Source organism: Terrapene carolina, unplaced genomic scaffold (genome assembly GCF_002925995.2).
Source record: "Terrapene carolina triunguis isolate 2854851 unplaced genomic scaffold, T_m_triunguis-2.0 Scaffold148, whole genome shotgun sequence".
Lineage (NCBI taxonomy): Eukaryota > Metazoa > Chordata > Testudines > Emydidae > Terrapene > Terrapene triunguis.
Genome location: NW_020664499.1, coordinates 8,125,093 through 8,139,086, shown reverse-complemented (window position 1 = coordinate 8,139,086; position 13,994 = coordinate 8,125,093). Strand labels below are relative to the sequence as shown.

General features: G+C 48.3%; 1 protein-coding gene across 1 annotated transcript in view; it reads left to right on the top strand.

Annotated features, from left to right (window-relative positions):
• LOC113406898 (disintegrin and metalloproteinase domain-containing protein 8-like) overlaps positions 1-13,994 on the top strand; it is an 84,882-nt gene that overhangs the window by 5,492 nt on the left and 65,396 nt on the right. Inside the window, exons 2-5 of the mRNA XM_029912014.1 lie at positions 1,136-1,245; positions 8,349-8,425; positions 10,420-10,498; positions 13,252-13,328. Of these exons, the coding sequence (XP_029767874.1) occupies positions 1,136-1,245; positions 8,349-8,425; positions 10,420-10,498; positions 13,252-13,328 (343 nt within the window). The remainder of the gene's footprint in view (positions 1-1,135; positions 1,246-8,348; positions 8,426-10,419; positions 10,499-13,251; positions 13,329-13,994) is intronic.

Below are 13,994 nucleotides of genomic sequence, written 5' to 3'. Positions count from 1 at the left end.
CAACTGGAGTTTAAACTTCAATTTAAACACACTGGATTAGATAAAACAATAAAACAAGTTTATTAACTACCAAGAGAGAAATTTTAAGTGAGTACAAGTAATGAGGCTTAAAAATCAGAAATGGTTACAAGAAAAGATAAAACACAACTAGCAAAGTTTTTCTCACCACATATTCTCAATCATCTTACTGGCCAAACTTCTTAGACCAGAATCCCTTCTTCTGGTTAATGACTGCTACCTTTGTCCCTTCTCGTGCAGTGAATCGATGGATAGAGAGAGAGGGAGAGGAGGAGGGGACCTTGGGGTGTTTGTCCCTCATTTTTATAGTGTCAGCCCCCACACTTGGGAAACATTTCCAGCTGAGATTCAGGAGACAGAGAGTCTACAGGAAAGGATGTTCTCTGCTGCTGTTCCTCACCTCTTTGAGTATCCTTCGTTTCCCTTCCTGCTTGATTACTCTATTTATGGCTTATATGCAAATTAAGCAGAGCACCCATTCCTCTGTTTGAGACAGACCTGCTTGCCAGTCTTGGTTTGGAACATGTGTTAAAATCACTATACAGTGGAATCTTACAACTTTTCAATGTTGTCACACACATTTTATCAGGACAGCGTTGACTAGCAAGTTATGATTTTTCAGATGTTACCTTGTAAGACCTACTTTGTACAAATATTATTATAATCGTGTGTAGTCTTGGAGCCTCCACGTATTTTTTCACTCAGTTTAAGATTTTCATTCTCTTTTGTAAAGCTTGGCCTGTCCTTATTCACTTGGGGACACCATCTGGCAAGGGCTCTGTGGCCAAAGAGTGCAGAATGCAGGACAGGGGAGCTGCTAGTCCATCTTTGGCATTTCATTGCTGCCTGCTAGTGCCTTGGGCTCATGGTGGATGTTACATGCTTTGTGCATACTGTAAGGAAGCAGCAGAACATCAGCCAACAATGAGCTGTGAGGGTAATACAGAGGGGCAGGGAGCTACAAAGCCAGCCTTGCTCTGTCCCCCTCTCTGGGATCAGGAACAAGCCTTAATGGGGTTATTGAGCACAGCTGCTCTACCACCCTGTAACATCATGCAGCACTGTACCCCTCTAGGGAACTCTGCAGAAATCCCTGACCCTTTGAATGTCTTTACAGGAGTCTTTGCCAGCCCGTCGGAGAAACTCGCGCATGTGGCCCAATATGAAAGGGTGACACCTCACAGAGTGCCTGCAGCTCCTGGGAAGAGAGATCTTTCTGCTCAAGTTGTAAGTATCTGTTGCTTCTGAAATATCAGGGGACACTACAAGCCCAGCTCCAACAACCCCAGACTCAGAGGTGGTTAAAGTAGGGCCTGGTGCCAACCCCCAGATTAGCCATGCACAGTTCCAGCTTTCCCAGGCACTGAGCAGTCAGAGACTGACTTTTGTTTTAGATTAAGCAAAAATAACCAAATATGAGAGAATGTACATTGTGGAATAGGCTACCTCAGTGCTGCCTTGCAGAACTGCAACTGCCTCTGTAAACAGACAGACACATGGAAAGCTGCAGAACAGAGAAAACAGGATCACAACACTCGCGTACTGTAGCTGTCTGTGGCCCCAATCAGCATTGTATCTGAGCACTTCATAATCTTTATTGCATTTATTCTCACAGCCCCTTGGAAGTGAAGTGACTTGCTTAGTGTGACACAGGAAGGGTATGACAAAGTCAGGTATTGAACTCAGGTTTCCAGAGTCCCACATTGGCACCCTATCCACTGGGCCATCCCTCCCTTCCAAACATATACTGAAATCAACAGAGAATGCCCCAGGAGATGCACAGTAGTTCAGAGAAAGGAATTCTCTCCCTCTTGATCTGTCTGGCAGGCACCTTGAGTGCACAGTCAGCAAAGATCCAGACTCAGAGTCTTAGTTCCTTTAAAGTGAGACCCTTATGGGACGAATGACACCAGCTAGTGTGAGCTTTCTGCATCATCGCCATCATAAATGATGGCACTCTTGAGAGACCAATCAAAGCAACCTTTTGTTGTGTTTGAGGTCAAAATTAGAATCACTAGTGGTAGAATGAAATCTGTGTCAGGAAACAAATTTGGCATCAGCTGAAGAGGAGTGGAACCACCTCTAAAGAATGTGGATTGCCGTGGTGGAAGAGGTTTGTGGATGATGCAGATGGAGAGGAGTGGGGGTGGACCAACAAAGTGCAAATAGCAATCCGAAACAAGAAAATGGTGCATAAAGAAAAGAAATGAACCCATCAAGCATAAATGAAAGCAAATACAAAGAAGCAAAGTGAGCTGCCAAGTGGGCAATGAAGAAGGGCAATGAGAGTGCCCTAGACAATTTGCACGCTGAGCTTGTAAACGACCCACAGCTGGCTGGCAGAAAGTTCAGCAGCATTGAAAAAATGAGACACAAAAGAAAGGAGGATGGCAATGTGACATCGTTTGTGAATGGTGATCAGAGGAGACTGCTAGTAACACCCGAACAAGTGAAGGAGAGGTGGAAACAATACTTTGAGAGTCACTTAAATGAGGCACACCCTTTGTGGTGTTGCCAACATGTGATCCTAATGCGGTGCCTGAGCTTGACAAAACAGAGGAGGAAGTGGAAATACAATTCAGGAGACAAAGACCAATAAGGCAGAGGGACCTGATGAAGTGACAGCAGATCTGATGAAAGTCTTGGGCAAGAGCGTCATGAAATGGATCAAAGTGGTTGAAGCTGTATGGCAAGAAAAGACTGGTGCAAGTCTATCCTGGTACCAATACATAAGAAGGGAAGCATCCAGGAATGTGGAACTATCGAGGGACAAAGCTGTTGTCACATGGGATGAAGATACTGGAACGTATCTTGGATGCTAGAATTAGAAGAATGGTGGAACCCCTCATTGACCAAGAACAGTGTGGCTTTAGGAAAGGACGAGGTGCAGGGATGCCATGTTCGTAAATTGGCAAGGGATGGAGAAGCAGCTCAAGCACCAGCAGGATAGCTTCTTATAGACCTAGAAACGGCCTATGATAAAGTGGACGGAAGGATACTCACACCAGTGCTGAGGAAATATGGCGTTTCTAAGGATTTAACAGCTATGGTGAATGCTCAGTATAGATCACCTAAAACAGAGATCAGAACATGTTGTGGAACAAGTCCCTTTGATGTAGAAGTTGGATTGCACCCAGGGTTGGCCCTCAGCCCGCTGCTCTTTATCATTTTGATGGACTGCCTCAGCAGGAAGATGTCAGTGGGAAAAGGGGAGAAGCTGCTATACGTGGATGACATAGCAATAAGGGCCTCCTCAAAAGAAGACCTAGAGAAAATAATAACCAGTGTTATGATCAGCTAAGCTGGCATCTGATGAAAAGGAGCTTGACTAAGACTGAGGTCATGGGTCAGTAGAGGAGCCACAGGGAAACTTAACATAGAACTTAATGGAGTGGAATTAAACCAGACGGACCAGTTCAAGTACTTTGGCGTCTGGGTTATGGAAAATGGTGAGTTTGAATGTGAGTCCCAGTCCAGACTGGGGAATGCTGGAAAAGTGTGGAATAATATCTCAAGAGCTGTGTATAACAAACATCCGCCACTGAGACTGAACTGTGGAGAACAGTGATGTGCCCTGTAATGCTGTATGGTGCAGAAGCACGGCCAAAACAGAGGCCAAGTTCAGTGCCTACAGGTGTTCGAGATGAGATGTCTTCGTGCCAGAAGAGGAGTTACACAAAGAGAGAGACGTCAAAAGGAAACTTTTAGGATGGAAGTCCAAGTCCGTGATGTGGCTGACAAAATCCAGGAATCGGGACTTCGCCAGTTCGGATATGTGCAGAGGATGAATGAAGGGGACCTGGTGAAGATAGCCTGGTAGGAAAGAGACCCTGAGGAAGTGATGGATGGATCGCATCAAAGAAGATGGTAAGCAGGTGGACCTTAATGCTACCGCAGACAGACAAGGATGGTGGATGCTTACATGATGACCCGACCCCGGTTGATGGGATAAAGGGAAGAAGTGACGAAATGGAAGCAGAAAGGATGTTAGATCATTCTGTAGTATTGCCATCTCTCACAATTTAGCACAAGTCTCGTGATACTTGGTGTTTTCTCAAAGCCTCAGCACCCGGAGTTATGTGAATGTGGGAGAATAAAGCCTCAGCACCCAGAGTTATGTGAATGTGGGAGAATTTCAGTTTTCAATTGTAAAAAAAAGTCAGATACTAGTTCTTGTGGTTGTGGAGACAAGCAAGAAAACATGAACCCAAAAGGCTCATAAAAAAGAAGCCAAATACAAAAGAATCCACATTTTATTATTCTGAAAAAAATCTCATGATTTTCAAGCCGGTCTTATCTTTGTTGGGGTTTGGCTCATGGTTTTTGAATGGTTGGAGTCAGCAAGGCTGAAGCTGAGACCATAACCTAATGGCAGTTTCTCGACTGCATTTAGTCTTTAAAATTCAGAAAGCACCAGGAATCATATCTTAAAAGCACAAACATTAGTACCTCAGAAGGCCTAAGGATCATGTCAATTTTGAGATATAAATTGCCTAGTAAATTCTTGGTACAGCATGTTCACTTATGAGTCAAACCGTTTCAGATAAAATAGCTTCAAAAATTCTTCCCAAAGGCATCTGTTTTCTTTGCTCCAGAAACCTAAACTTGTCCGTGAAATAAACATTCTCCAGGCTATTTAGAGATACCATCTGTGTTGTGCACATTGAACAACTTTCCTCCTTTCTTTCTTCAGTGTTGGTACCAAAGGGAGGAGATCACATGTAATAGTACATCCATCTGTTAAATATCTGTAAGACATGCATACAGCGAGAGACTGCAGTGCATGGTGGGATGTAGTGGTGCAGGGAGGGGTGGTCTATCTGCACATGGTTAGTATGGCCAGGTTACAAATGGTGAAGCTGGCTCATGCTGTCCTCTCAGCCATTTCCCCAGGACTGTTTTTAATATTGCAAACCTGATACCTTAAATATAAAGCAGCCTGCCATCAACATGCTCTGTTCCTTCTGCCTTAAAGGTGGAATCTCCTCCCCAAATAACATTTGCTTTAGGGGTCACCTCTCTCCCCAGGCCATATTGCTACAGCTGTGGTCAGAAGGGGCACCTGAACTGGATCCCCTCATTTTAAGAGATGGGGTGGCTTGCAGGGGATTCTCTATGACTACGTCTACACTGCAAAAAAACAACAACAACCCACACCAGCGAGTTTCAGGCAGCAGCTGAGGATCCTTTGTGTAAGAGATGATGAGCTGGGGCACTCGAGGGCAGAGGAGGTGGGGGCAGGGTTAAGGTGCATGCACTCCAATGATGTTGGCTGCTCTCCTCCAGCACAAGTGAGGGTGCTCCTGAGACTGCTTTAACTTGTGCCAAGGGCTGGTTTGCCCACAGATAATGGGGGCAGAAAGATGGTGTAAACCTCCCCTCTCCCCTGCCTCCTCTCCCAGTGCACTGGCTCTGGAGGATCTAGTCCAGTGTGCTCTCTAGAGCCCCATTGTCCCTTTCACAGCAGGTGAAGAAATGACCAAACCACTCTGACCTGCTGTTGCACAGGTAGCTGTTGGGCTGTCATTCCCCTCTTGCTGACACTGGTGTACCTCCTGGAGTTCCTGCTGACTCACCGGGGTGAGAGGTATTCCAAGAGTCCAGCCCCCAGTGCCTGAGCCTGCCTGTCCCCGTTTTTTGCCTGTCCAGAACTGCTCTTTCTGCACCTCAGGCCAAGTCCTACAGCCCTGGTCCTGCCCTGACTCACTCAGCAGGCACTGGAGTGAGCAGGAGTTTAACCAGAGTCCAGGCTCAGTCCCCCACTGTTCTGAGTCAGACCTTCTGCATTTGAAACACTGGAAAAGCTCTCTGGAAGTAGGAGCTTGGGGGAAGCTTTATCAGGCCTTTTAAATGGCCTTGCATTTCTTGTGGTTTCTCAGAAAGATGATCACTGCTCTTCCTTTCCCATCTGACTTGCAATCAGAGTTCTCTTCGTGTGCCTTCAGTGGCTTTTCTGCAGATCTGCATTTCCCAAGGATTGGTTTCTGTCTCCGAAGTTGCCAACAATAACAAAGCATCATTTTGTTGGCAGACACCAAAAGTGACACTAACGTTCATCTAAGAAGAATTTATCATCAAGCCCCGTAGACAGTTCCTGCGTCTCCAGCTTAGGCATCATGTTTGTTTAGGTGACAGCATCTCTCAGTCTTCAGCACTTTGCTGAAGAGCCCCTCACTTCCCAGAGCTGCCGCCGGTGCCCACTTGAGGGCGCAGAGTGACTCTGGCTGCATTTTACTCAGCAGGCAAAGGGGCTTTTATTTTTTTAACTAGAAATGGATTTTTCATTCCCAGAAAGAGCCCGAAGTAAAAACACGAGGCAGTGGAATTAGAGCAGTTGACTCACAAGGAAAACCATGCTGCCTGTCCCAGCTGGTTCTGACTGTGGTACAGAAATACTTTCCGTATAACTCCAGCCCCCATCTGATTGCAGCTCCCCAATCCTTTCCTGGGGGGAATTCCAGACTGTTGTGTGGTAATTTATACCATCACCCCACAGGAGAGGCCAAACTCCCTAACTGAGAGCAAACCCCAGCAAATCAAGAGCTGATGAGTTTGCCTTGCGGTGCCCAAGGAGTTCACCTCACCACTTCCGCCAGCCGTGGCTTCCATCTGGGAAGAGCCTTAGCCAGCGACTCTGCTGTGAGACGCTTGGTCGCCTGGTCAGCTGCCATTAACCGGAGAGGGAGGCCTCCACAGTTCCAAGGGTATAATTGCTCATTAGCATTACTGTTCAGCTGAGGATCTTAAAGCAATTTACAACAGCAGCCAAAACTCACGATTCTTGTCACTGGTAGGTGGGGGTGTCCCCATTTTACACATTGGGAAACTGAGGCAGTGAGCTGTAGTGATTTGTCCAAGGTCACACAGCAAGTTATTGGTACAGACAGGAAAAGAACCCAGGCATCCTGACTCTTGGTCCCAACTCCCGGTCCCTTGCTTTAATTCCTAGATACATGTCCTCTGACTTGTGGGGCTGCTGGAAACTCCGCCAGCTGGGGATTGCTGGAGCACATAACCCCTCCCCTGTGCCCTGTTGTGCTCCCCGCACCCAGGTCAGGTGAGGGTGTGGCCCAGCAGTCTGGCACACCATTGTTGAGGGCTTCTCAGATGGCCAGATTTGGCTGCTTTCCAGCTTGTTTGCATCACAAGTGAGTTCCCAAGAAATGTGGTCCAGTATGTTCACTCATGTAGTTGACCTAGCTGCCTGTTTATTGTCCCTTTTACTGCACCCATCCATGCTTATGCACACATGGGAGTTGGGGGGCTATCCAGAAACTTAATGGCAGTGATCTGTTTTACTAGGTGAAAAGGTGCTGTGTCTTGTGCGCTGCAGGAGCTTGTAGGAATAAAGAATGACTCTGGAAGCAGAGTTTATTTCTTCAGGCCAAGTGGCTTCAGTATGATTTCCTGACAATCTACTTTTGAGAGCACACAGGAAGGGAAGTTGATTCTCACACAATGAGGCTGTGTGCGCGATCAGTCAAAGAGAAGGAAGACTTTACTAGGGGAAATATCAGTGAATCAGGGGGGTGAGTTATCAGGGGACTCTGTGGTTCTTGATTTTGAGTAAATGATGAATTAAATGCCAAAAAAGGCATTTTGATGAGCAGTAAGATTTTAGTTCCTTGTGCAACAACTTGTGGCCTTGTGCCAGATGTGAACACTGAGTCTTAGTTTAATCCAGGAGTTCTCAAACTGGGGGTCAGGACCCCTCAGGGGGTTGCAATGTTATTACATGGGGGGTCACGAGCTGTCACCCTCGACCCCAAATCCCCCTTTGCCTCCAGCATTTATAATGGTGTTAAATATATAAAAAATGTTTTTAATTTATAAGGGGAGTCGCACTCAGAGGCTTGCTATGTGAAAGGGATCATCAGTAAAAAAGTTTGAGAGCCACTGGTTTAATATCAGTGTACTTGTCTTTAGTGTTCTGTAATCCAAGGCATATTGGGTTTTGCAAACTGAGATTATTTCTGTGCTGACTTAGTTGGCTGTTGGTTTCCACTTGTTGTGCTATGTCTGTAATGGATAAATTGGCAGTAAGCATGTATAGCCGGGTTTCCAGAGGTGCTGGGCACTCACACAAACCCTGAACTGGGGGAGCTGCAGATGCACAACACCTTTGAAAGCAGGGCAGAAATATGTCAATAGAATATTTCAACAAAATCAACATATGACTAGAGGAACATTGAATGGGCTAGGGTAGATGAGTCTGAGGTCCCATGTGACTGTCTTCGGAGGTCTGCGCAGCACACAGAATAGAAATCTTCTACTTCATACCTCTTTAGCCCGATGATGACAAGTTTCTGTTGTTATTTTACCCCGTGCAGAACACGTATCCGGATCACGTTCATTACAGCATCCGTGCAGAAGGAAGGGACTATGTTCTCCGACTGGAAAAGAACAAGTAAGTGTGCGGTGGCTAGTGTGGGTTGCAGGGTTCCCTACTGAAAGCCCTGGGCCTCTAGGTTTCAAATCTAGCTTTCTCCCCAGGCCACTTTGTGTAGATTGTGCATGGAACATTGCAGGGCATAAAGCTAGAGGAGAGCCAACAGCTGGGAGCTCTAGCTGAACCTTTTTGAATTTCAAAGGGACTTGGATCCCTGGATTGAAAATGGCCCCTGCAATGGTTTAGGTTCAGATCTAAAACAAGAAGGGGCTTATTTTCCATTTCTGACACAGAACCATCAGATATGAACCTAAACCCAGCTCTTATTCACCCTCAGACCCAAGCCCCTGGCCTGCCTACGTTTTTATTCTGTCCCCCTCACAATGGTCTAACTCTTATTTAGCATCAAATACCATCTCCTCAGCCCATCGAGCTTAGGAGGAGATACTATTACTCAAATTGCTTTGAGCTCTGTATGAGATGTGATTGGCAGTTGCACTGCTGCCTCCACTGGGATACTATGGACGCTCTGAGCTGCTGGACCCATTTACCTCTTGACCCCCATTCTTAAGGAGGAAAGGGTCAGTCTCCCGCTACTGTTACTGTATGCTGTGGAGCTCATTACAAGGGAACTGCATGTACAAGTTAGCAGACTGATGGCAGGGGAACAAAATTTTGTGATCCATGGATCTATCCCCATCTGGCTGCCCCTCCAGCATTTAGGCAGGAGAAACCAGTCCCTGCCCACCTGCTGGCCCTGTCCCTCTTACTCCATTTGAAGGACTTTGTCTTCTTGCAGCCTGTTGTGCAGTAAATTATGGTGATGATCTGGGTGACAGTGAACCCTCCCCAAGCGCTGGCTGCAGGGCAGAGAGTCAGGCATCTGCTTACAAACCATTCAGCTGACAGATCATCAATGGCAGCTACTGTTCCATGACCCCATCTAGGGCGACTAGACGTCCCGATATTTAACTCTTTGTCCTGCATCCCGATCATACATCGGTCGGGATGCCATTTGTCCCAATATTGTAAAGTTGCCAGTGTCTGGTTTGCGCAGGGCTGGCAGGCTTCCTACCTGGCTCTGCGCAGCTCCCTGGAAGTGGCGACAGTTCCCTCTGGTCCTAGGCACAGGGACGGCCAGGAGGGCTCTGTGTGCTGCCCCAGCCATGAGCACCTGCTCCGCAGCTCCTATTGCCCAGGAACTGCGGTCAATGGGAGCTGTGGGGGTGACGCCTGCGGGCGAGGCAACTCGCACAGCCACCTGGCTGTGCCTCTGCCTAGGACCCAGAGGGAATTGTCGCCACTTCCAGGGAGCTGCCTGAGGTAAGCCACGCCCGGAGCCTGCACCCCATCCCACACCCAAACTCCCTCCCGGAGTCAGCACCCCAAACCTCCTCCCACGCCCCAGCTCCCTGCCCCAGCCCTGAGAACCCCCCCTTGCAGGGGGGCTGGAGCCAGGGCTGTGTGCCCCCGACCGACACACGGCTTGTAGCAGGGGCCGGAGCCGGGGCCATGCGCCCCCTGACCCGCTGCTTCCTAGGACTGTGCGCCTCCTTCCCCCATGGCTCTGGTGGGGGCTGTGAGCCCTGTGGATGCCCTACCCCCCCATGTGTCCCGATATTTTATTTTTGCGATCTGATCACCCTACCCCCAACAGAAGCACCAACAGCTTCTTCTATGGAGGCTGTTCAGGACCCTGCCTCCCCCTCCCTCTATATAGTATGCATCAGAAGTGTGAAGATGAGAAACCATTGATGGGATTTTCTGGTGGGAGTTCAAGCAGTGATGCGGTGCCAGTTCCAGCTTGCTTTCCTCAATGGCGTATTGGCACTGGGAGCAGTATCAGTACTGCTGACTTCAGTGGCACCCACTGGTGTGAGTCAGACAAGCAGGATTTGGCCAGAGGGATACAGGGTAATGCTGGTTCCTCCTGCACCATGTGGTTCTCTGTCCCTTGGAACTGCGGGTGGCGCTGTGAGTCCTCACTGCTACTATCTGACTCTTTTTTTCAGGGGACTGATTGGGGAGCACTACACTGAAACCTATTACTCAGAAAACGGCACCGAGGTCACTGAGAGGCCAGACACTCAGGTATGACTCTAAGTGCCGTGCTGTATGATCTGGTGCATGTTTCTTAGAGGAGACGTACTGGGGCTGGGGGATTGCGCTGAGACTTTGGACTCTCAAGACAAATTCACTAGAACCTGTGGTGTCTCCCCCAGTCCTTTTCACAGCAAACCAAGACATATTGTTTGATGCTTCACATTTCCTTGGTGCTCGGTGCTATGCTGTGGGTGCCTGAGATGCTATTGGTCAGGTATGGAGCTGAGGAGGCTCAGATCCTTTCCTCTTTACTGCTGGATGACAGGCTGGGGCTCTGTGAGCAGAGATGGACTGAGCTGCTCATATGATCCATGACATGTTTGAGAAATGGGCACTCACCTTCTCCTTCATACACCCGTGGGTATGTAAGATCAATCTAGTTGGCAGTCACCCTACTGCCTCCCGTGTGCCTGCCTGCCCTATGCGTTCTGTACAGCACTGCACGCATGGGGGGGCAAGTCCACAACGAGTCCTTGCTGAAGGCTGCAGATGCTGATGATGTCTGTAGGAGAGGGGCTGAAGGCTGCCAGGTGCTGATTCACTCACCTTCCTCCGCACGAGCAGGCCATTTGGCATTGGCTCTTTCATAGAAGCCATAGACCTTAAGGCTGGAAGGGACACTTACAGGTCAGACTGGATCATATAACACAGGTCAGAGAACCTCACCCAGGGACTCCTGTATTGAGTCCAGTAGCTTCTGGCTGAGTTAGACCATAACATTACTTTGCCCTTTTCTGGCAAAGATCTCAAAGCACGAAGGAATGCCTCACATCCTCCGAGAGCGAGAGCAATAATATTGTCAACCCCATGTCATAGCTAGGGAAACAAAGGCTCAGAGAGCACACAATCGCACAAGTACAACTCATTGACAGAGCCAGGAGCAGAACCCAGTTCTTCTGACACCCCACCGTAACCTCTCACCGCTAGGCCATGCTTCCTTTTCAGTACATGAGTTGGCTTCCCATTATAGAAATGGTGCCACTGAGATTAGCGGCGAACTTGCTTTCAGTGGTGAGCGGTCAGAGCAGCCCTCAGGAGCATGAGGTTGGACTGATGTCGGCTAATTATTCTTCCCTGCCCTGCTGGTGTTCTGGGCTAATGGTTTTAGATAATGTTTCCAAAGAGCTCTGTAAACTCTAACTGTGTTATTGGGCAAACCCTGGCACACAGCTCAGGAGGCCACCTGGGCTCTGCATGATGGGCTGCAATCCCAGCCCTTCACTGGGAAGTGCCATCAGTGATTTAGCCCCAGCAAATGAAATTGTTGGGAGGGTCTAGTCCTCGGCCTGCGGATCTGACTCACAGCTCCCCATGACCAGGGCAACTGGGATGTAGCATGGCCCCTGTAGGCCCTCCAGACTTCAGCTACATTTTGCGGTGCACGGCAGACACTCCCATTCTAGGCTGCACTGCCTCTCCCTAGCAGCTACTGGGGAACAGCTAATTTGAATGAATTCCCTTCCTTCCTTCAGCAGCTCTGCAAATGCCCAGAGTGGCGAGGCCAGGGGTCCTCCCACCCCATGCCTTACCGTCCTGCCCCACATGCCTGCTGTAGCTGCAAACCTGCCCTGTGGAGCAGCAGGTAGAGAGGAACCTCTGTAGTTCTGTAGGGGAAGCTCCTGCGCCCCCTCCTCCACCTCTACCTGCTGTGGGGGACAACACCTGCACTGTTTCTTGGATGCTCCCATGCTCCCTCCCCGCGTTGACCTGGCCTGGCCTACTCTGGGGGACAACACCTACGAGGTTCCTTGTACACTCCTGTGCGTCCTGTACCACACCCCAGCCTGCTCTGTTCCTGGATTCCCTACCCCGCCTCCCAACTCTCCCCCTGCCTTCTGTGGGGATAATGCCCACACTGTGCCTGGATGCTTTTTCTTCCTGGGCCTACACTGGGGGACAACACTCCTGCCCCTTTACAGTGTTTTCCCCTCTTGCCAGCCAGCTCTTACAGCTGGGAGTTCAGAGCATTCAGAGCATCTGATTTCTAATCCCACTCTGTGACTTTGGTCAGGTTACTTCCTCAGTTTGTCTCTCATTTTCCCCATTGGTAAAATGGGGACAGCCCTGGCTTGCTTTTCCGGGGATTGTGAAGATCTGTCATTATATTATGTGCAGAATTCTGAAATGCTAGGTCTTCTGTGTGTGTGTATTAGTGCTGATTACATTTTCTGTGCTCAGGCACCAGGCAGTCAGGAGCAGTGCTGAGTTTATTGTGCTCATCCAGTCAAGCCTCCAATTTGCCCATGAATGTAAGGCTATCCATGTCACTGTAGCATATTGCTCATGTATGGTGTGGGACTGCCTGCTGTTCAGGTGTGCAGTGTTGTTGTAGCTGTCTTGGTCCCAGGTTTTTAGACAGGGTGGGTGAGGTAATATCTTTTATTGGACCAGCTTCTGTTGGTCAGAGACAAGCTTTCAGGCTTACCTGAGGTCACCTGAAGAGCTCTGTGTAGCTCAAAAGCTTGTCTCTCTCACCAACAGAAATTGGTCCAATAAAAGATATTACCTCCCGCACTCTTGTGCTCTTCAGGTGACAGTTGGGAGCACTTGGGTTACTTGAAAGATCTGAAAATTGTGCGTGGGTAATGAATGAGGTGGGAAAGGCTTGTTTTTGCCTGGAAGAAGCTCTGTAACAGATCTCTGCTTTCCAGGATCTGTACCTTGTTAGTGACTTCTCTTCTTCCCTAAGTGTCCCCAGTATGGTGCTGATTGGCTTTTGACTTCTGCTTTCTCTGCTACAGGATCACTGCTTTTATCATGGGCATGTTCACGGACACAGTGATTCAGCGGCAAGCATCAGTACCTGCAGAGGACTCAGGTATGATCTTTAACTGATACAGGGTACGCAGCGGGGAGGGAACATCAGAACCCAAACATGTAAAGCAAAAAGCACCAGGGGGCCCGAATGTGTCTTGCCCCACACTTGTGCCATTTTCAGTAGTCCAGACTGGGTATAAAATGCTGCTATTCTGATCTGGTAGCGTTTTACACCCATTTGGCAGTGGTGTAAATGACTATACACTGTGCAGGTCAATAGAGACTCAGCCCCAATGTGTCACTGTGTCAGAAGAACAATGTAGCTATGGTTTGGCGAAAGGATCTATTAGTTATGTTGTGCAATACAGTGATGCCACAATATATTGGTGTACTTTCAAACCAGTGTTGCCAACTCTCACGACTTTTATGGCAAACCTCTTTTCATTTGGTGTTTCTATAAAGCCCCACCCACTGGAGTCACGTAACTTAGGGAGGAATTTCACCTTTCATTTAGGGAAAAAAGTCAGTTTGCTCCTGGTTGTGGAGAATAGCTTGAAAATGTGACCCCTGAAGGCTCAAAAACCAAAAGGCAAATTCATGATTTTTTGGCCTGAGTTATAGATTTGTAGATTCTAAGGCCATAAGGGAGTGGTTGCACCAGTGTCAAATACAGAGGTAAAATAACCTCTCTACTCTTACTCAAGATTCCCCTGTTTCTGCATCCCCG